Source organism: Paramisgurnus dabryanus, chromosome 6, assembly GCF_030506205.2.
Source record: "Paramisgurnus dabryanus chromosome 6, PD_genome_1.1, whole genome shotgun sequence".
Taxonomy (NCBI): Eukaryota; Metazoa; Chordata; class Actinopteri; order Cypriniformes; family Cobitidae; genus Paramisgurnus; species Paramisgurnus dabryanus.
Genome location: NC_133342.1, coordinates 17439682 through 17463114, shown reverse-complemented (window position 1 = coordinate 17463114; position 23433 = coordinate 17439682). Strand labels below are relative to the sequence as shown.

Here is a 23433-nt window from a genome sequence, read left to right as displayed (position 1 = left end):
AACCCATAACCTTGCTAATGCAATGCTCTACCACTGAGCTATACAAGACCCATAGAGAGCAGATATATATATTATAATCTGCTGTTTAGGATCTGTGTCAGTGTCACCTAAAAGTTTGATAGCCTAATAAAATACCTATTTTAATTGTACAGGAACATTCATGCATGCATCTTAAAGATGCGTGTTAACTTTATCTACAGACATATTTTTGGTGTTTCCAATTTTTGTAGTTAGTCATCACAATAATGATATCTGAGTGTCTTGCGCTGACACAGACTGGCAACAAAAACGTCAGGCCTAGTCAAAGTTTTCGAGAGCATACGCAAGCCACATCCTTGATGATTTCACCCTTTTTGATTTACAGATAGGAAACACAGCAAGAGAATGTAGGTTGTGAGATCTGGAAAGGACAGCACATTCAAACACTACAAGACCAAAGACACATGCACGTAAGCGAAAACTAACCGCAGACGCACTGTACTGTATGTTTTAAGGCATGCTTGCATGTCTCATCTGTAGATGTTGTGCATTTAGGGAGAGTCACAATATTCTGCATTCACAGAATCAAATATAAACATACAGTCGCCACAAAAAAGGCTTAGTGGTTACGTTACTACTTAGTTAGCTGATAAATACAATTTTATTCTGCATGTAAGTAATTTAATTTTAACATTTACCAGTGCTTTCAGCAGCACTGAAGTATAGCTACACCGAATATGGTGCCTGTGCTTGTTTATTTCCTTTAGACATTTAAGGAAGTGTCACATGATGTGAATTTACTTCAAAGCACATGACTGATGATCAGTGTTGGTCCTGCTCTGAAATCAGTCTCCTTATCCTCAGCAAGTTCATGGGGTCATTTAGGCCTAACTGAACCTGGGTCAGTGTTTTGATTACCAAAGAGGTACGGCAAGTAAAACCATGACTGAACTTAATTACGTGTCTCTCATTCACTTTATAGCATAAGCATCAGTTGACTTGTCTCGTGGCTGTGTTGCAACCCAGAAATTGTGTATTAAGACAACATTACACAATTTTTATGTAAAAAATTTGTTGAATATGTTGGGAAGTGCATGTATTCTTTCTACATAAGTGAAATCAAATGATGCATGGGTGTAAATGACGGAATTTATTGAACTGTCTGTGACACATGGTGCTGTTTGTCAGTCATCTCGTCGTCACTTTTTGCCGTAAGGTCAATGGCGCCCTCTAGTGGCATGTTAATGAACCGCTTCACGTGTGATGCTGTCGCTTTATCAATAAATTATATATGAAAAAACTGGAATTTGGCATTAAATAAAAAATAAATTCTATAATACATTCATAATAGATAATAAACCTTGAAGAGCATAAAGCCCCCACAATAAAATCTAAAGTAAATGATAAAGTTTTGCAGTGTGTTAGACATATTATTTGGCATATCAAATTACTTTAAAATCTTTATAATATAAGCATGAAGTATGTAAACCCATATGGATTCACAGGGATGAGTGTCGTTGTTATAGGCCAGGAGTGCACTTTTAATTTAATTTTAATTGTATGTGCATTTTTTCTGTATTCATGAAGGGTTATTTGCCTGAAAAATCTTAAAGACATCTAAAATATTGTACTGTCTATTTTTTATGTGAGGTGTAATTTCGTCTTCGCATTATTAATCTTCCTAACAGTTGTAAAGAAACTATTTTTTGTAATCACTTTCAAAAAGTGTTGTTATAACTCAGTCGCACTTCTTGATGGATTATTTAACAAGTAAGCTTTGGTGAGAATTTCATGTAATTATGAAAAGGCCGCTTTTAACGCTCGGTTGTTATGCAGGGCGTTCCCTGGGACGCCAATTGCTTGTCTGAGAGCTCTCTGATTGGTGGAAGGCAACCGGAAGCATTGATGCGTCATCACTCTCTCGGCTGCTCAGCCGCAAAGCGCGCGAGGACAGGAGTGTTGTTAACTGGTATGTTGTGCGTGTTTCACGAAATAAACTTATTTACTTACGTTCACACGAAAACAAGACATGCATACAGCTTATTTGTTTTGCACACGTGACTTGTTTTTGAGAAATAAACCAATAGTTTTTGCATTTAAATCTTTAGCTTGTCCGCTAACGTTTTAGCAGACGGATTGATGTTTTCCGAGAGAATAATATAACGTTAAACGTGACCTACACAAAAACATGTGTAATTGTTGTGTTGTCGTGTTGTTGGTGATCAGTTATTTGTTACATTTTTAATAACGCCGTAGTAAAGTTTACGCGAGTCACGCGTTGAGTTGTCACGAGCAGTTTCGTTTTTATCTAACATTGACCTAAATCAAAACATGTCATTTTATGTTTGAAGTGTCGACGATATGGTTATTTTTTTGGCCACGATGAAATACAAAATATTTTGTGTTTTCATCGAAAAAAAATACTTACACACATGACACTATTTACAAGTTTTGCTCACGAAGATGGCGTTAATTATGTAACATCGTTTTGTGGGTTTATTGTGATCTCGTTTTCTGTGATTGAGGGATGCCAGGTCTGCTGTAATTACGCAGATTTACAGTCTCCTTTAAACTTTTGTTTAAACCATGTTTTCAATGTAGGTGTTTAAGTGTATATTTGTGTCAGTTCATGCGTTAATAACATGGCAATGTTTAGAAAATTGAGTTTGTGAATGACAGTCTATGATTTGTACATAACAGTGTATAGAACATGTCGAAAAGGAAGAGCAGTAATTCTGGGCCCACACCTGATAAGAGAAGTCGACTTTCTCAACCCGGATCGTCCCAAGATGAGGAGGAAACCGGCTTCTTGAGTTCAGGAGATTCAATGCCCTCATCACAGAGTGTAAGACAACAGAACGCTCATTGTGCACAGGATGACTGTACTACTTCTATCATGCAGTGTTTTTGTTTTGTTTGTGCTAATAATACCTTGTGAAGTCTGGTTTAGTTGCATATTATTACATGTATGCTCATTTCACACTGGCTTGTGGTTTGTTAGGCCTCAAGTGATGTGGGAATCATAGAGAGTATCTCCCTGAAGAACTTCATGTGTCACTCACTTCTCGGACCTTTTACATTTGGCCCAAATGTCAACTTTGTTGTGGGAAACAACGGAAGTAAGTTCTTCTCCATGTTTTGTTTTTCAAAGCAAAGCATTTGCATTTTTTTTTTTTTTACTTTTTGAGTTCTGTACCTCACCGTTTTCAAACTTTCTGTTAAGAAACAGAATATGCTTGTTGATATCATGAATGTCTTTGTAGCCAATACGTATATTTAGCCACTAAAGTAAACCACACTGAAAAAAAATTAAAGTTGGGTCAACTTAAAAAAACTTCAACTTTTTCAACTTTAATTTTTTCACTTTAAGTGGAAATTTAAAGAGGACAGAGAATGAAAATGCGTTTTTACCTTATCTTAGTTGAATAACGGTAGTCTACCTGCATTCACGAACATACAAAGTGCTTAATATTCTAAACATCTCCGTTTCATAGAAAATCCTCCTTTAGAAATGGCACAATCTGAACAACGCATACATGTTACGTAAAATGCATCTCACTCCCCCCCACTCTCATTCAAATCCCTCCGCTTCAAAATAATTTGCATACATCCAGCCCCTCGCCTCAAACGGGATGTACATTGCAGCAGTGTTCACGAAGTTCAAGGCGAAATGGCGAGTCGCGTTTTGAGGTGTGTTCTTTTATCTGTAAAATTTTGGTCTGTCCGTGTTCTGAAGACTGCAAAATTTACATTCTTTTGAGTGGCAGCAAAGGCAGCCAATCAGTGTCAAGTGTTTGCATTTCATAATGAGGTTGCCAGTTAAGCCTGAAGGGACGCCAAATAGGTGCAAAACCACACGTTTAAAATCCCCCATCCTTAATATAGCTTTCTGAGAGAGGTTTTTAGGAAGCTTCTAAGCCATTGCGGTACATTCACACGGGATGAGAGCGCTTGGCGGAAGGCTTGTCTGGAGCACGGACAACAGCCAATCACGGTGGCCGCAACACATGCTCCGGTTTTCCAAAAACGTAATTGGTTGGCTATTATTATGGTTAAATGTTAAAACATTTTCAACTTACATTTTTCACTTAAAGTAAAAAAATTTAGTAGTGACATCTTCTGTAACTTCTTTTGCCTTTTTTCCAAGAGTGTGGCAGGTACTGCATTTCAACTACTACAGATTTATAAATGCTGTTATTTACTTTGTTACCAGACCCCACCCACAAAAGGAGCCTTTGACAATAGCTAAACAAAGTGTAAAGAAGTTTGCACAGTGTGTGATTGGCTCTCTTGGACCCATCGGAAATTAAACCATTGTTTTATTATAGCAAAAGTATAGTGACCATGTTTTTTTTTTTGTGGCAGATTGATGAGTAGATTTTTATTGCTGTGGTTCAGCACAAATGTCATGTTGGTAAATGTGGTTTTAATAAAATTGAAACAAAAAATATGGTTACTGTATTCAAACCATGGTTCATTTTTATTTTTGGCTACTATGACGAAACATTTTATTAATCAAAATAAATAAATAATAAAAATATAGGGAAGACTTTTGTAAGTTTTTTTTGGGGGGGGGACCCTCTGAAGTTTGGGAAGCTCTGTTTTAAGCCATAATCTACAAAATCTAAAAATATTTTCAACAATTTAAAAATTATACTGCTGACCTATTGCAATAACATGACAAACCACCAGGGGTCCATTGACCCCCAGTTAAGAAACACTGCATGTCTGGATCAAAATCAAATTTCACACTTCCCATTATTTGTTTACTTTGTCAATCCTGCTAAACATTTTGACATCTTCTGTTTTTATTACAAGTTCTTATATTTGTGTGTTAGGTGGAAAAAGTGCCGTTCTGACAGCTTTGATTGTGGCTCTGGGTGGTAAAGCTCACACGACCAACCGAGGCTCTTCTCTTAAAGGTTTTGTGAAGGAGGGAGAGAGGTACGTTTAATCATACACTGACCCTTCAGTCTCTATACAGTCTTTACTTATATACTTGTCTTTGTGTGTGTCTTAAATGTTCAGCTCTGCAGATGTGTCCATCACTCTAAGTAACAGGGGTCGTGATGCGTATAGGCCAGACGTGTTTGGGCGATCCATCATCGTAGACCTTCGCATATCCAGTGAGGGGGTTAGAACATATAAAATCAGAAGTCAAACAGGTATGCCCTACAGTGAAGAAACAATATATTGTATACTCATTCATGTAGTAGTTTAAACCCATAAAGGTTCACTATGAACTTTACTGACCACAGCAGCTGTATAGTTTCTCAAAGTCATGTTGATGTGTCCTAAAATAACGTGGATTTAAATATTGAGCCTGTTAGCTCCATCCATACAGCCGTGCATATGTGCATACCATTGTTAGCAAAGCACTTATTAGTGACAGCCCATTATTAAGACTTGAAGAGGAGCCCTGCATGGGTTTAAACAAATGTTCATGTTTGTTTGTGTGTTGTGACATTCACACAAAACACAAAAGGGGATGGATGAAGATGTCTCTTTTATCTGACAAACTCAGTTCAATTCAGTGAGATCTCTGCTAATGAGCTAATGATTTGAATCAGATGTGTTAAAGGATAAGTCCATTTTCTTAAAAAAATCCAGCTAATTTACTCCCCACCATGTCATGCAAAATGTTGAAGTCTTTCTTTGTTCAGTCGAGAAGAAATTATGTTTTTTGAGGAAAACATTCCAGGATTCTTCTTATTTTAATGGACTTTTATGGACCCCAACACTTAACAGTTTTAATGCAGTTTAAAATTACAGTTTCAAAGGACTCTAAACGATCTCAAACGAGGCATAAGGGTCTTATCTAGTGAAGTGATTGTCATTTTTGGCAAGAAAAAAAAAATGCACTTTTAAACCACAACTTTTTGTCTTCGCCAGCGAAGCGTATGTAAAACGCACATTTGCGGACATTTTTAAACGATAAACTGACACAAAGACATTCATTAGTATCATTCAACATACAACAACATCGGAACGGTCCTCTTTCTCCACACTTGTAAATACTGGGGCATAGTTTTGCATACGTCATCCGTGACCTCTTGACATGATGACATATTACGTGAGGTTGGACTGGGGCATCACAGGACCGGAGGAAGACGAGAAGTTGTGGTTTAAAAGTGCATATTTTTATTTTTCTTGCCAAAAATGACAATAGTTTCACTAGAGAAGACCCTTATGCCTCATTTGGAATCACTTAGAGTCCTTTGAAACTGCAATTTTTAACTGCATTAAAACTGTTAAGTGTTGGGGTCCATAAAAGTCCATTAAAATAAGAAGAATCCTGGAATGTTTTCCTCAAAAAACATAATTTCTTCTCGACTTAACAAAGAAAGACATCAACATTTTGGATGACATGGTGGTGAGTAAATTATCTGGATTTTTTTAAGAAAATTGACTAATCCTTTAAATAAGAGAGACATACAAAAAGTGCAGAGCAATGGGGCTCCAGGACCAGGATTGAGAACCACTGTGCTAAAGCACCTATAATTAAAACCAGAATCAAATTTTTTTCTGATGTGTAATGGACTGAGTCAAATGTGCACATATGTACAACATATGTGGCATTTAGAGGTCTATATCAATGCTTTTACACTGGTTTTGATCCAGGATGCAGATTGACCAGGAAAACTAGACGACAGAAAATTTATCCAAACTAGAAAGACATAATTTATGTAGTTTGGTGCAGATTTTCTTATATTTTGCATAGTTTTCTTCATGTGTTTTGAGGATAAATGTACATCACACGTCCTATATTTGCATCTGTGACTGGTGAAAGGTGCTTCTGACAACACAAATTGATTTATGAATGACTTCCTTTCCAACTAGGTCACATTGTGTCATCAAAAAAGGAGGAGCTGGTGTATATTCTGGATCATTTTAACATTCAGGTACTGTTAAAGATTTTCTCAGTTCTTAAAGTGTTGCTAACCAAACAATTTTTTTATGCAATCTCTTGTTGCTCCATTCCCAGGTGGACAATCCAGTCTCCATTCTTACCCAGGAAATGAGCAAACACTTCCTTCACTCCAAAGGAGAGGGGGACAAATACAAAGTCAGTATCAGAGCTAATTGTCTGCACTGTTGTTTAAACTGCATATAGACGAAACTCATCATTTGCTTTCTTCGCACAGTTTTTTATGAAGGCCACTCAGCTTGATCAGATGAAAGAAGATTACAGCTACATCATGAAGACCAAGAACATGACCCAAAATTCAGTGGGGAAGCACAAGGAGGTGAATGTTTTAATAATCGCACTTGCAAGGTTTATGTAACCAAATTAGAACAATGGCTCGAGCGGGGTGACTCCGGAAACAATGTGTGATTGAATCGCTAAACTGGTTGGCTTTAAAGATGCCTGTATGCTTTTCTCTGGCTTTGCAATTTATTTGTGATATTCCCTTTCCTCCCATGCAGACTCTTGAAGAGCTAAAGAGGAAGTTGCTTGAGAAGGAGGAGCGCTATAAAAGTTTGGCATCACTGGATGAAATGCATCAGAAGTTGGACGAGCTAAAGAATCAGATGGCCTGGGCTCTGGTCAGGAATTACGCTTGTTACACACCATGAGGCAGTGTCCCAGACAGGGTTTAGATTAATCCTGGACTAGGCCTTATATTAGGACATTTAAGTAGTTTCTACAAACATATCCTACAAAAAACAATACTGGTGTGCTTGTTGAGACACAACAATGTTAAAATATTTCAGTACAAGATGTTTTTAAATTCAGGTAGCTCATGCATTTTAGTCTGGGACTAGGATAAGCCCTTTCTGGGAAACCACCCACTATGAGTTTTTATGGCACAGTTCAGCTAAGACCAAAATATACAAAAAAAAGTACAAAACAAAAATCAACTACCGGTAAATGAAATGATTGTAAATAAGAGGTAAACAAGCGTTAAGTAACAACAGCTGTCATCTCAAAAATTACAGCACAAAGAGTTGGTCCCAAAGATCAGTTCAGAATAACCTAAAATATTTCTTATCTGACACACCCTGTTCAGTTTATAAACACTTTGAGCTGCCAATAAGCTAATAAATTGATTCAGCTGTTTTAAATATGGGAGACCTCAAAAATGTGCTGTGTTGACTAATCATTGCTTAATAATATAAACAGTACAGTGGTAAAAAAAAGAACTTGTTTCAGATATTATTGCTTGAGGTATTGTGTTACTGATTGATGGTTTCATTGTGTTTGTCTGCTTCAGGTGTCAGAGGTGGAGCGTGAGATTCAGCCTATGAGAGAACGAATCGCAGCAGAGGAAAATTCCAACATCAAATATGACCAGAAAGTGGAGGAGTGGGAGGTATTATAATATATTTGACAAGGATATTATCCAAGATGAATCAGTATCCTGTCGCACAATGCCAGACGTTGAACTAGACCATTTTATTTTTATCTGAGAATTGCACACATGGATTGGAAGAGCCAGTCAAACCAATATCAGAAGTGATCATGATCTTTTCAATGTACCATTAAGTGATTGGTTCCTCTGGGATAGATTATGCCACATTAGTGTGGTTTCCCGGACAGGACTTAGTCCCAGACTAAAATGCATGTTTGAGCTGGCTCAACTTTGTACTGACATATCTTTACATACAGCAGTGCCATTTGTTTTGTCTAAAGATGCACAAGTAAAGTTTTTTTTCTATGGTATATTTGTAAAAACTATTTAAATGTCTTAAAGCTCACGTAACACACGCTGTTTCTGCATTTCTGATGTTAATCTGGAGTACCTATAGAGTAGTATGACATCCTTTATATTTCTGAAGAGTCTTTAGTTTAATCAGATTTATAAAAGAAAGATTAGCTTTACCGAATCTTTCCGATAACGTACGAAAAAATTAAGAAGGAGGAGTTATACCGCGGGAGGAGCGAGTACGAGTCATGCAACACTATACAACACTGTTTTAACTTATGATTCACTACATGTTCGTGTCATTTATATAATATGCACGTGACTATTTCCAACATAAGACAGAAGTCTTACTTACCGCGTGCAACTCGTAACCCGGTTGGGAAAATCCACCGCATCAAACACACGCAAAATTCCGCTGATACCCCGGATAATAAACTATATCCATCGTTTTCATAAGGCTGGATTTCTTCTCCTTACATCCAAAAACACACTTCATCTTTCGTGCCATTGTTGAGTTTTGAAATTAAAGGAACAGTATGTAGGATTGTGGCCAAAACTGGTATTGCAATAACAAAACTTGTGGCTAAAACTGGTACTGCAATCACACAGCTGGTGGCCAATATACCAAACGACAACATAAACATCAGTTGAGGGCTGCAACTCCACTTTTAAAATGACAATATCCTGGCCGGACAGCTGTTGTGAGTGATATAAGTATATGAAATGAAAATGATTTCTTAATGTCTAGTGACATTTCAGAGCCATTTAATGATTAATTGATATAAATTTCTTACATACTGTTCCTTTAAACAAAGCTGAGTGGCATGATAAGATGTTTTCAAGCTCTAGCGTCTCCCGCTGATTGACGGGTGGGCGGGGTTTTCCGGGGGAAGTGCCCATATAAAGAAGTGATACGTATAGAAAACCCCTGAAACGTTAGTTGGACCTGTAATCGAAAAAAACATTCCGAAACTTGTACGAACCCTGGCGAAGTGCATTTGGCACAGAAATACTCTGTAACATGTCCAACTGCTTTTTTGACACTTTGCCTACGTTTAGCATGAGGAAACAACTCTATAACTGTGTAAATAATTCAGAATCCTTGAAATACCATTGAACCCCCCCTTTAAATTAGCGAAGGCCAAGTCCTGGATTAATCTAAACACTGTCTGGGAAACTGCCCCTATAATAGAAAAACGTATATATAGGAAAATGTTGATGTTATTTTGTCACTTATTGGGAGCAGTATGCTAGCTGGAGCCATTTACTTCCAGTCTTTGTGCTAAGCTAGGCTAGCTGTGGGTGCGTCAGACAGAGTTACGGCAGGCACAGAGATAAAAAAGGTATATATGGACTTATCCATATCTGGGGGATACGGTGAATGAGCTAAAGTCCACAAAAAGTCAGCGTGTTCCTTTAACTTACAAAACTGTTCACAGGCAAGAAATGTATAAAAATGCTTTATGAAACAAACTCCTTTTTAATCTTTTTGGTTGATTGTTTGCAGGGGAAAGTTCAGGAGGCCAGCAGGATATTCAAACAGTTACAGGATCAGTCGGATGGGATAACCGAGCGGGTGCAACAGCTACAGCCGCAGTGCACTAAGCTAAAGAGTCACGCGCAGGAGTGCAACCGACATCTTAAAGCAGCAGAGGTGCGGTAATACAGCACAGGATGCTAAAAAATGCATACAGAACACAATAAGTGGAATTGATCCCTCACGTTTGAATTCTAAATGAGTTGTTTGTTTGGCTTAGGCTGGACTTCATCAGAAAAAGATCAACTTAAGAGACCTTGAGAAAGATAAAGATCAGCTGAACAGACGAATCAAGGAACTCAAAAGCAGGTGATTTATAAGTGCACTAAGGGGATTTTTTAAACCTGAGCCTTCATTTCGAGACCTGGTGCGTTTCTCCCTTGGATCGGTTCGTATAGGCATACTGTATGTGAACATGGCATTCGCGCTCCTATCTGCACCAAAACAATCGCATTATTGCATATGAACTCTGGAGTGGTTCGGTATAAGTGTGAAAGCAACCCGACCCAACAGACCAATGAACAGATCTTATTACTTTATTAACCATGAACATACCTGATAGCTCTTTGGTGACGAATTCAGGTGAGCACGTCAATGCACCTGTGCAAAATTGCACCTGTTCCTTATAAAATGGCTTTTTAATTGCTCTTCTCCGCAATTGGTACATGGTAAGAATGTTGTCCCGCCTAAAGCTGCTGTCTTGTTAATCCTGACAGACAATTTAAGCGAAATCCCGGAAAATAAACAGATGCACTCTGACCAATGATAGGAGAGTTTACTCGCACGTGACTTGTATTACCAAAGTCTGGTTCGTTTGGAAATATTGTCTTTTAAATGCAAACTGAACCAAGATGAATTTGCATCGTAGCCATTTAACCCCCGGTTGCGAAACTAAGCAATCAATCTACAGGTCTGAAAACACCCTTAAAGAAACAGATGTTGTCACACATTTCTTTACCATTTCCAGCTGTTTCTTCACATTTCATACGTTCTTCTCTGTCTAGTATCGATCAAATAAAGTCAGCTGACACTCAGGCACGTATGAAGAAAATAAATGACATTCAGACTGAGCTGCAAGATCTGGGCTGCAATGACAGCACTTTGGCTCAGCAGATCGAACAGTTCTCCCAAGCATGTAATGCTGATCAGGAAAAGCTGGTTAGAATGAGGTAAGTGCAAATGCAATGTTTCCATGTATAGGTTTTTCATGATCATGGGCACCCCAAGTCTGTGATCTTCTGCAACACTAACGTAACCAAACAGCATGGCGAAATAAATTATGGTTTCAAACAGGTTTGTCCCAGTACTTATCTGATTTTGGTCACATAAACAGAAAGTCATACCCAAAACTCTGCCATTAGTTGAAGCTCAAACAGAACAATGTAGTGTTGTAGGGAGAACAATGTAGGGAGCTGTTTGCTGTTATTTAAGTCCGAAAATCTGAAATTCAAAATCTGATTTAACTTGGAAATAAACTGGGTTTCAGGAGTTTGACAAATAAATTGTAAAAACGTCAAACAAAGTTTTTAACAGTGGTCACAAACTTTTGGATCCACTTTGTTTGAAAGTTTGATAATAGATCCTCCAGTTTAAACTTTTAGTAATGATTCTTTTTTAAAGTGGACATACCATGAAAATGTGACTTTTTCCATTTAAAATGGGGTCCCCAGTGCTTCGGTTAATCTAGAAAATGAGAAAAAGATCAACCCAGTAACATAGTTTTGGTAAACCTTTCTCTGCAAGCATGTGAAAAGCACTTTGGTCATTGAAATTTGGTTCCCCTGGTGATGTCAGAAGGGGATAATACAGCCCCTTAACCTGCACTATCCAACCACAGCACTGCCATTTAGTGCAGAGATCAGCTCATTTGCATGTTAAAGGACAAACCCAAAACAAAAGTGAAAGTGAAAATTTAACAATAAATGATCTATATGATATTTTTTGGCTTTATACGTTTTGATATTTATACTTAACATATGCACTTTGGGGACATCAAAGATTTGTTAAAAGTCTCAGGGCTCCAGACTAACTGTTTTCACTAGTAGCACAGTGGCCCCCAACTGAAAATTTTAGGGGTGCAACCAAAAAAATTAGGGGCACATTCCGACATCAACATGCTAACTAAATATTCACATTTCTACTAAGTAATACACTGTATTACTAATAAATACTTTGATGATAGATGCAGAAACTACAATGTGCTCTTTTAAATTCAGTGTTACTTCACAAAAAAAGGTCAAATTTACTGGTCACACATGTGCGACTGGATGTAAAATTCAGTGACACACACTAAAAATTTGGTGGCAAAATGCCACCATTTGGTGGCAGTCTGGAGCCCTAAGTCTTGTGAAATTTGCCCTTTAATTTCTCTTCGTTCTGTAGGCACGAGCAGCAAGACCTGCAGCGTGCAACTGATGCCAAGCAACGTGACCTGGCTGCTATGGAGGGCAGTCGAAACGACCGCCTTCGTCGTTTCGGTGAACAGATGCCTGGACTCTTGAGGGCTATAGATGAGGCCCATCGCAGGGGCCATTTTAAGAAGAAACCTGTTGGACCACTCGGTAAAACCTACAACAACAACTCACAACATAACATACAAGTATCTTGAACTTCTAATGACTGAATAACTTGAGTGAAGGCGCACTCATATTGGGCACGGTTGCCTCTTTTTAAGAACTGCAATTTCTATTAGCAAACAACCATGTGGCAGCAGTGGAGAAACTTCTTTGCGTGTCCCATGCATTTGTTAATCAGGAAACATGCAAATGCCATGTTCAGTTCAGAAAGTCATCACTGTAGAAACATATGAATGTTTGTTGATTTCAGGTTACTGCATCCGTTTGCGGGATCCTGATCTGGGTCTTGCAGTGGAATCTTGTCTGAGGGCTCTGATGTTGTCTTTCTGCTGTGATAATCACCAAGACGAGAAAGTGCTGCAAAACATCATGAAAAGCTGCTTCCAGCAGGGCAGGAGACCCCAGATCATTGTCAGCCAATTTACAGACAGAGTCTATGACGTCACCAGCAAGTATGATTCATTTTACTTGAGACAACATGTTCACACTGTCAGTCCAAATCCAAGTTTGGTGCATTTCCGGAATCCAATCACATTTAGAACTTGTGAACAGCTAAGAAGCAAATTAAATCCATTTTTTTTATCTGTGTCAGGCTACATACAGAGGTGATTTGAAATCCTTTTCAAATCGCATTTTCGGAAATCCAATTCAATCTGACCACTCAGATCGCATTTGTGTAGCTTTTTGGTTACTTCATGTGTAGGGTGACCATACGTGCCATTCTTCCCGGATGCGTACTACTGGCCAGGATTTTGGTGCATCTTCCGGAAGTCGTATTTGTTGACCGCATACGCCATTCAGTTAAAAACATAAGACATACAATTGTAGTTTCATTCTTACCTTAAAATGTAATGGTTGCTTTTCTGTAATAATAATAATAATCTTCTATAACGTATGCAGTCGACAAATACACCTTCCGGAAGACGAACCCGAAATCCTGGCCAGAACGCGTCCGGGAAGAATGGCACATATGGTCACCCTAGTCATGCGGTCAGGTCAGGTACACGCAACCCTGGTGCGAACTTTGGAACAGTCCATTTCTGACGAAATGATAGGGGTGTTTGGGAAAGTCCATGTATTTGGAAATATAGTTTCTACAACGTCAGATGTCAAGGCGGATTGTCGTGCGAGCGTGGCGTCATTGCCATAGAAATGGTGCAGATAATCCAGAACAGTTATATCTGGACAGCTGTAATACACAATATAATGTGCACCAAAATCAGATATGGACTGACAGTATGAACAAGGTACATGTTGACCCTGTCTGTGAAATCCAGGCTAATGTCTCATAAAATTAAGAGATTATGATCATCATTCATTCATTCATTGATTTTAATTTATTTTTAGTTTAATTGAAGTCATTGACTTTACCTTATTCAATTCATATTAAATGGATAGTTCACCCAAAAATGAAAATGTTGTCATAATTTACTCAACATTATATTGTTTTAGACTTGTATGAATTTCTTGAATTCATGAACACAAAAAAAAATTAATAAATGGTGATAAGCACACAGCTGGTAGAAACCATTGACTTCCATAGTAGGAAAAACAAATCCTATGGAATACAATAGACACCATCAACTCTGTGCTTACCATATTTTACCAAAATATAGGGGTGCACCGATATACTTATATGCATATTAAAGTACAGGCAGAGTCAAAGCACGTTTGAAGCTTTTACTCATTAAAAAAAATTGTGTACTTCCTGTCATGTATTTTTAGAGCTGTAAGTCACCAGGAATACCCATCAGTGCTCCAGGCTCTTGACATTGAGAATCCAGTTGTGGCCAACTGCCTGATTGACATGAGAGGAATAGAAACCATTCTACTCATCAAGGTTAGACATTGAGGACGCCCACAGACTTTTTCCCATTTCCATGCTGTCCCACATCTTCTATAGCTTCTATTGCACTTTGATTTCACCTGCAGAACGCTAAAGATGCGCGGAGAGTCATGCAGGGTGGACATCCACCACGCAACTGCAGGGAGGCTTTCACCCGCGAGGGGGACCAGGTTTACAATAACCGATATTACTCATCTGACCAGCACAGAGCTTCCTACCTCAGCAGAGATGTTGAAGAGGACATCAGGTATAAAAGTCTTCAACAGTCTTAAGTAACACTTAGGGGCTGGACACACCAAAACTTTTAAACGCGGCTGAAAACGCCTTGAGGACGCCAAATGCCAGCTGTTTTTCAGCTGAGTGCAATCTTTCTTCAGCTGAGCGCTTTGGTTGTTGTGATACTTCAGCTGCGAGCTGGTTGGTTGCTGTGGTAATGTCCCGCCCCTCCTCCACTGTGATTGGGCGGCCGTGTGAGAACTGACATTGACGAGCGGAGCTTTTCTCCCAAAGTTGAATCTCTTTCAACTCTCGACGCTCAGCGCCGAGCGCGGAAAAACCGCCGAGCGCCGGTTTTCAGCGCGGAAAAAACCCGCTAGCTGCTGGCTTATTTGAAAAACGCCGAGCTTCCATTGGAAACAATTGAAAACATGCGCCTACTGCGGGCGTAAAAGTTTTGGTGTACACAACCCCTTAGTCTGGAAATGCATTCTGGGAATTGTTCAAATGAGCTCGGATTAGTTTGTGATGTTTTAACTTGGACTTTCTAATGATCAAGCATGTGAGATCAAAGCAATCTTTATCTCCGTTCTGCAGACATTTGCAGTCAGCTTTGCACGTTCAGAGAACGCAATTGGAGCGCTTTCAGGAGGAGATGCGGAGAGTCGGTGAGGACATAAGGCAGAACAAAGCTCATCTTGACAGAGCCTATAAAGACCGCAAAAACTTCCAGGTGATTAAATATCCAATTTTCACAAAATACATGCATTTTTTAATGAATTTGGTCTAATACGTGTTTCTTTGTGGATTTTAACCTACAGGAACGTTGTCGGAAACTTCAGGCAGAATTGACAGAGTTGCAAAACATTGAGGAGCCTCAGCTGGAGGACTTGAGACCTTTGGTTAGCACACAGTAGCGTGTTGTGAGAATTTCCTGTTTATTTTTTATTTTTTGCCAAAATTGGTTCCCTAATGTTTTTGCATTTAGGAGGAAGAGTTGGAAGAGCTTGTCAGCCGGATAAGCGCGTGTAGGGAGGAGTTCGAAGCGGCAAGAAAGCAGATGCTCAATCTGAAGAAGGAGTATGAGGAGGCTGAGCAGCTTTATCGTCAGCAGAGGGAAGCTATTAGCCGAATTTCGGAGGAAGCTGAACCTGTTAAGGTCAGAGGCAAATAAAGTTAAATTCACGAGTCTGTCCTACATCAGTTCCTTCTGATCAATGGTGTGTGATCAAATTTTAACAGAAGTCAAAGTTGCAGATGGTTCACCCGAAATTAAACAACCTCTAATGTGTATGAACTTTCACCAAACAAGCCCAGACAGATGCTGTAAACCAGGGATGGGCAAATTCGGTCCTGGAGGGCCGGTGTCCTGCAGAGTTTAGCTCCAACTATGCAACTCGACTTCTTTTACATCAAAAAGAACAAAACATGCGTCCCACTACAACAGTACTCTTGTGTCCTTCATAGTGAACTGAACAGTTGTGTTGCTTGTATGTGTAGGAGCAACTGCGTAACAGTGACCAGGATCTGGCGAGGAGTAAACACCACAAAAAACACTATGAAGAGAAACGCAAAAGTCACATGGACATGATTGAGGGTCTAAAGAGAAGTTTGGATGAGAAGGAGCAGGAGTTACAGGTGACCAAACACTGAGACCTGCTGACATGCATCATTCATTCAGTGATCCATCATTAAGTATAAATGTTTGTTTAATAGGCTTCCATAGCGAAAGCCTCGGAAATCTGCTCTGAGCGTATAGAGGTGAGAAGATCAGCCAAGAGTTTGGACAGTGAGATCAGCCGCCTCAAAAACAAGATCAACACCCAACAGGACCAGCAGGGAGACAGGGACATGATTGTCAGGTACATACGGAGTTTTCTTCTTTTACTGATTTACAAGTCAAACAACTTATGACTCATGGCCATGTAAAGGCATAGATATCAGGTATTTGAATAGTTAGTGCAAATTATATATATATCATTTGTTGTCAATGGCCTATGTTCTTTACACTCAACTGGATAATTGCTTTTATAAACGGCAACATGTTAGCAATCTTCTGTAAATCTGTTAAAGTTGTAATAGTAAAGCTGTCAATACCATTTTCAATTTCAGGCAGTACCATGATGCAAAAGAAAACTACAACAATATCTACCGACAAGTGAAGGGTCTTAATGGTTTTATTCAACAGTTAACTCAGATCATGAACACAAGACAAGATGTCTACATTCAGCTGAGAAAGTAAGCATCACTCATATCCATAATGAGTTCTAATTGTTATAATGTTCTTCTGTTTACTGATTTGATTGGGACACATTTTTGATGTGTGTTATGTTTGCTTTGTTTGGCAGGTATCTTTCTGTGCGCTGTAAATACTATTTTGACTCCATGCTGTTTCAGAGAGGATATATAGGGAAAATGACCTTTGACCACAAGTCTGAAGCTCTCTCCATTTCAGTAAGTCTCTTGATGTGAACACATTTTTCTGCAACTGCATATCCAAAGCTCGTGCATATCGTGTAGTAATCAAATAATATATTGGCCTAACTATACACGGTTAATTGACTTTATTTAGGTCTTTTACTAAATGCTCATTGGTCTTGTGTATACATTACATATACAGTAGATCTTGGTATTCAATTGAATTTTATTTATGTAGCGCTTTTCACAATTGTTTAACTGTTCCAAAGCAGCTCTACATTAATAAAAGCAAGAGAAAACAGAAATCAGAAGGCAACAATTTAACCCTACCAGTGAGCAGAGTATTAATGTAACGTATTGTAGAAAGTTTTAAGTTAAGCTAATAGTCAGCTGACTTTGTAATCTAGTGTTCAGTGTACTGTTGAATAAGGTGGTGGCTTCTTACATAGCTTCAATATTTTTTCGCTAATAACCACAATTTTGTTAGTAAAGAAGTTCATGAAGTCGTTTCTACTGTGTTGGAGGTTAATATCTGTTTTAGTCAATTTCACAACTGTATTAAAGAAAAATTGAGGGTTATTATGATTTTCTTCAATGGGCTTGCTGAGAGTGGTAAATCTGGTGGTTTTTAGAGCCTGTCTGTAGTGTTAAACACACTCCTTCCATGCAGTACCCCATAACTCTAGCTTTGTGCTCCTCCATCTATGCTCCATTTTTTAGCTGCCTTTTTAAGGACTGCCTTTTGATGATGGTCATACCATGGTGCTGGCATTTTTTCCTTGATTATCTTTGATGTAATGGGAGCCACAGCTCTCAGTGTGCTGGAACAAGCTTTGTTCAAGGTTTTTATCCAGGTCTTCATGGTTATCTACTATGTGTTTCATTTGGCACAGTTCTGGGAGATTACTAATAAAGCTATCTTTAGTAGTAGATGGGGTGTGACGAGATCTCGTGCGACGAGATCTCGCGATATTCAATGTGTTTCGCGAGATTACATGTGTCTCGCGAGATTTCTTGTGGAGGTGAAATGCTGGCCGTTTCTCAAATAAAAGACTGCATCCTTCGGAGGTCGCATTTTTAAACTGCATTTACTCCCATATGTTGATTAATCAACACTGGCCGCCACAAATAGATTTTTCATGATTCCCATTTACATTTTAATCTTACTATTTAAAACGGCTTAAATCATTGCAGCGAGTGCCCATCGCGCCTCCATCCTCCCTCTCTCGTTGTGTGAAGCGCCTCAACAGCGCGCGCCGTCGGCCCCTCCCCTCTCTATGAAACGCGCCTCCAGTGAAAGGTATTTCTGAATTTGCAACGAATTGTCTGCGCTATATGCGATATACAATAAAACTACCACTCGTATTTAAATAAAAAAGCGCTCATAACACAACAACACTGATGAGAAGAGCAACATCAGTACAGCCTCAATGTAAATGTATGATGATTTTTTCAGACGATGTCGCGTTTTTAGCAGCAGTTAAAGAAAGAGCTGATTGGATTAAACAAAGAGTAACTGGGTCGTGGGTCCTTACTGGGTCCTGTTTAGTCACTATTGTATAGACAACAGAACAGAAACTATGTAAAAATAGCATTCAGTTGTGTTAGAAAGCAATATAATGTGACGGATGCAGGCATTTGTTATAATACATACATGCATCTTCGTTATTATGTAATTTTAAATGCTACTGCTCACTTGGGTCTATTTTTATTACCCCAAAATAACAAATTACTTCATTATCAGTTAGCAAAATAATTGTTAGGGCCAGTCCTTGATTAGTTAAAACATTTAATAAAAAAAAATGTGATTTCAGTTTCTTATTCATTTATTTTATCATTGTGGGTTTCTTAAAAAGTGTACAAATATCGTCTCGTTCTCGTGAACCCAATCTCATGTTTCGTCTCGTCTCGTGGATTAAGTGTCTCGTCACACCCCTAGGAGTAGATTGAGGATCGAGTAATTTTACTGTATCTAGAAGTACCGTGTATGAGACTAGGCAATGATCTGAGATAGAAATATCACCTCAGAACGATGCTATGTCATTAATATTGAGCCCATGTGACAGAATTAAGTCCAATGTGTGTTTTTATGGATATGCGTGGGCCCTGTCACGTTTTGCAGAGAGAGTTGAAGACACCCAAAAAAGTTTACACCAACCGTGGTAGAGGCGTGAAGCGCGAGTGATTTCAATGTTAAGTCAATGTGAAGACACGTTGACGCGCGTCAGGAGGTCCAACCGCATAGCACTTGTCCCTCTCACAAGAAGCAGAGTTTGCCTCTGACGCGCGTCAAATGCTTGCTTTTTACGAGCGTCTACTCCGCTCTACACGCGCGAATGAATCCAAATTGTTCAAGCGGCAAACCCCGCGCGGTAGACGCGATTTTGACGCCCGAAACGCGGTGTCCTAATGTGTCTTTTATGCTAAGTTTACACCAACCGCGTTTCAGGCGTCAAAATCGCGTCTATCACGCCTAGTTTGCTGCATGAACCGTTTGAATGCATTCGCGCATGTAGAGCGGAGTAGACGCACGGAAAAAGCAAGCATTTGACGCGCATCAGAGGCAAACTCCGCTTCTTGTGGGAGGGGCAAGTGCTATGCAGTTGTCTGATTCCAAGATGACTGATGTTGATTGTGCATTTATCGAGAGAGTTACCAGTTTGTATTTGGTAACCTTACTATAGGGGGAAAATAAACGACGCGGGTCGATAAACATCACGTGACTCAAAAGTAAAGTGTGTATTACAACTTGGTTGCCCAATGTCCTCACTGACACTCTTCCAAGCGAGGTCCTTTTTATTCCTGTCTCCTCTATAGAAATAAGAACTTGTGTCGCAGGCTCCTGATTGGTTAACGTTGCGCGAAATTCCGCCAAAGTTCAAATTTTTCAACTCGGGCGTCAGCCACAAATTTGCGTGAACCGCAAAATGCACAAAAAGCACCATTCGCATGTACCGCGCACAATGCTCAATTCGCGCCTTTTGCCCGAGCTAGACGCGCAAACGAGGCGGAAACGCGTATTTCGCGCTGCGCCAAACGCCTCATCCGCGCCGCTGGGGACTGCCAGACGCGCGTCAACGCATCTTCACATTGACTTAACATTGAAATCACTCGCGCTTCACGCCTCTACCGCGGTTGGTGTAAACGCAGCATAAGGATATCAATGTGGATGTTAAAGTCATCAATGATAATAGCTTTATCTACCGTGACTACTTTCTCAGACAGAAAATCTGCAAATTCTTTCAGGAAGTCTGTGTGGTTGCCTGGTGGTCTGGAGATAGTAGCTAGGTATCAGTTTTGGTTATTAAAACCTAAATCCAGTATTTCTCATATAACTTCTTTTCTCAGGTTCAGCCAGGAGAGGGTGGTAAGGCCGCTCTGAGTGACATGCGCTCTTTATCTGGAGGAGAGCGTTCGTTTTCGACTGTGTGCTTCGTTCTGTCACTGTGGGCCATAGCGGAGTCTCCATTTCGTGCTTTGGATGAGTTTGATGTTTATATGGTAAAAAATGTATTTACTTTCTATCACGATTGTCACTGCGATCTGAATCAGTCAGTGAGCTTTTAATTATATCTCATTAATATCAGTGATAAAGCATGCTATGTTTATATAATGTGAGGTTTGCAAAATCAGCATCATAACGTATAGGTTGGAACTGTTGGCTAAGCATAGATTTTCTTACATTTTATAGCATGGCACACACCTCTGTCACTGCTAGACTTTTCAAAAATTTTTACCTAATTTTACATATTTAAATTAGCCAGCAGCTAAGCAGAATTAAGACCATTAAGCATTGGGCAAATACTACAATGAACTATTTGTCAATGCTGCTGATTTGCATGAGATGACTGAAGTCATTGTGAAGTGTTTTTTAGACTGCGTGGTTGTATTGTGTTTCTCAGGACATGGTGAATCGCAGGATCTCCATGGACATGATGCTGAAAATTGCGGCTAGCCAGCGCAACAGGCAATTCATTTTTCTCACTCCGCAAAGCATGAGGTACAGAAGCTACTTTTTACAGATGCACACTGTTTTAATTATTGCTCAACATAGGTACGGTCTGTTATTGGTTGATGTCACAAAATCTTAAGACAGAAGGAGGCTATTTCATTTTACTTTTAATAAACAGTGCATTTTGAAATTTTTAATTATTGTTTGCTAACCTTATGATTAAAGCAATTAGGTACAGTACTTACATTGTGTATACATTATTGCATAAAATAAGTGCTTATTTACAGTTTAGTGACAGATTGCTTACCCAGGCACTAATGTTGGTTGGTCAGGTTTAGCAGCTGAGGCTGATTGATTATTATTACTGTAGGATGATTGACTACTGTTCTACAAGCTGCTTGTGGTTGTGTTAATAAAAAGAATCCTTGCGACTTGCTCTTCCAGATCTTTAAAATGTTTTGGTTTATTATTTCTTTCTCCAGTAACCTGCCGGTCAGCTCCCTAATCCGTATTCTTCGACTGAATGACCCTGACCGCAGCCAGTCCCTTCCCTTCGGTCAGAGGAACCCAGAATGAAGTTTCCTTCTACTGTTTGTCCTGAGTTTATAGGTTTGCTTTGAGATTTATTTCGGATGTTCCTCCTGTATACTGAAGTTTTCCTAATAGGCAAGGCAATTTATTTTACAACATTTAAATGACACAGTATGCACAAGTAGGGCTGGGCAAAAAAATCGTCTGATATTCTCATGCTTATCTCATTAGTAAAGCCAGATTGGTGATTAGTAGTAAATCGCCATCATCTGCGATTAGATGGAGCGAAATTTACTACACAAGAGCCGAATTTCACAGAGAAGCTAGGCAGTATCGTGGACAAATCGCCTCCGATAACGTACGCGATTTTGCTGGTTTTTCTGTGAAATACGGCTACGGTTAGTAAATACCGCTACATCTTAAAGCGAGTGATGGCGATTTACTACTAACCACCGATCCGGCTTTAATAATGAGATATGCATGAGAATCGCAGGATATTGTGTCATTTAGATGTTGTAAAATAAATTGCCTTGCCTATTAGGAAAAAACCTTAAAGCAAACATGGGTACAAGGCGTTCTTCAGAAGGTCATTGTTTACATTTCAGCACTTTACAGTTCTCTGTTGCATAAAGGCTTTTATGGGATTTATGTTAGTTTTCTTCTAATGTTTTTCATAATTACTGGAAATGATGCATATATATTTACATATGAATATCTGGTTTAGTTCTCCATCACCAGTTTGAACATTTCCATGCTCTACTAGAAATTTTCCAGGTTATGGAGTTCATGTTTTCTAAGTTCAATATAATGCAACGACTTTGCATTTAAACAGTAATATATGTAAACCTAAGATTGTAATAGTTATGATTTACACTGACATAACTGAAAGTGAAAGCACTCGAATGTAATTTTAAAATGTTATTTTAATTTCATTTTTCATCAATGTTTTATATTTTATTTTGAATTTAGGCGTATTTAAAAGGAAATTAAAATTGTTTCCAATTTGAAAAGAAAAGCAGTTCTGTTTCATTTCTTCATTCATGTTAACCGGACATTCCACTTTTTAAAAAATATGCTCATTTCCAGCTCCCCTAGAGTTAAAGGATTAGTCCATTTTCTTGATCCAGATAATTTACTCGCCACCATCTCATCCAAAATGTTGATGTCTTTCTTTGTTCAGTCAAGAAGAAATTATGTTTTTTGAGGAAAACATTGCATAATTTTAATGGACTTTAATAGAGCCCAACATTTAATACTTAAGTCAACACTTAACAGTTTTTTTCATAGGGGGTTCAAAGGACTATAAACGATCCCAAACGAGGCATAAGGGTCTTATCTAGCAAAACGATTGTCTTTTTTGACAATAAAAATAATAAATATACACTTTTATTCCACAACTTCTCGTCATGTAGATCCGGTCGTGATGCGCCAGCTGACCCCACGCAATACGTCAAGAGGTCACAGAGGACGATCGCGAAACTCCGCCCCAGTGTTTACAAGCGTCTTGAAAGAGGACCTTTCCTACGTTGTTGTATGTCAACTGATACTAATTAATGTCTTTGTGTCAGTTTCTTGTTTACAATGGTCCGCAAATGTGCGTTTTATTTATGTAACACGTGACCTCCCTACGTCACTACGCATTTACGTTAGGTCGCGCTGGACTTTAAAAGTACATATTTTTTATTTTTCTTGTCAAAAATGACAATCGTTTTGCTAGATAAGACCCTTAT

General features: G+C 38.9%; 1 protein-coding gene across 2 annotated transcripts; it reads left to right on the top strand.

Annotated features, from left to right (window-relative positions):
- Positions 1–1821: 1821 nt before the first annotated feature.
- Positions 1822–22708, top strand: LOC135750230 (structural maintenance of chromosomes protein 6). 2 transcript variants are annotated; one of them, XM_065269021.1, is made up of 27 exons: positions 1822–1948; positions 2677–2824; positions 2981–3098; positions 4818–4923; positions 5008–5144; positions 6820–6881; positions 6965–7045; positions 7125–7226; positions 7408–7527; positions 8196–8294; positions 10135–10281; positions 10385–10473; positions 11169–11333; positions 12547–12725; positions 12991–13192; positions 14466–14580; positions 14673–14833; positions 15400–15535; positions 15624–15704; positions 15791–15961; positions 16303–16440; positions 16519–16664; positions 16915–17040; positions 17151–17256; positions 20569–20721; positions 21123–21220; positions 21655–22708. In XM_065269021.1, exons 2-27 carry the CDS (start codon positions 2690–2692, stop codon positions 21746–21748), a joined length of 3267 nt encoding a protein of 1088 aa, XP_065125093.1. In that variant the 5' UTR covers positions 1822–1948; positions 2677–2689; the 3' UTR covers positions 21749–22708. The 2 variants fall into 2 exon arrangements, with proteins under 2 accessions (XP_065125093.1, XP_065125085.1); XM_065269013.1 differs by having other exon boundaries at positions 1882–1948; positions 2680–2824.
- The last annotated feature ends 725 nt before the right edge of the window (positions 22709–23433 follow it).

Bases quoted from the DNA above. Each gene is read 5' to 3' on its own strand.
- LOC135750230 (XM_065269021.1), top strand. From the start codon at position 2,690: ATGTCGAAAAGGAAGAGCAGTAATTCTGGGCCCACACCTGATAAGAGA. The intron at 3,099-4,817 runs GTAAGTTCTTCT...TTTGTGTGTTAG, and splicing joins TGTTGTGGGAAACAACGGAA to GTGGAAAAAGTGCCGTTCTG. The intron at 12,726-12,990 runs GTAAAACCTACA...TGTTGATTTCAG, and splicing joins GAAACCTGTTGGACCACTCG to GTTACTGCATCCGTTTGCGG.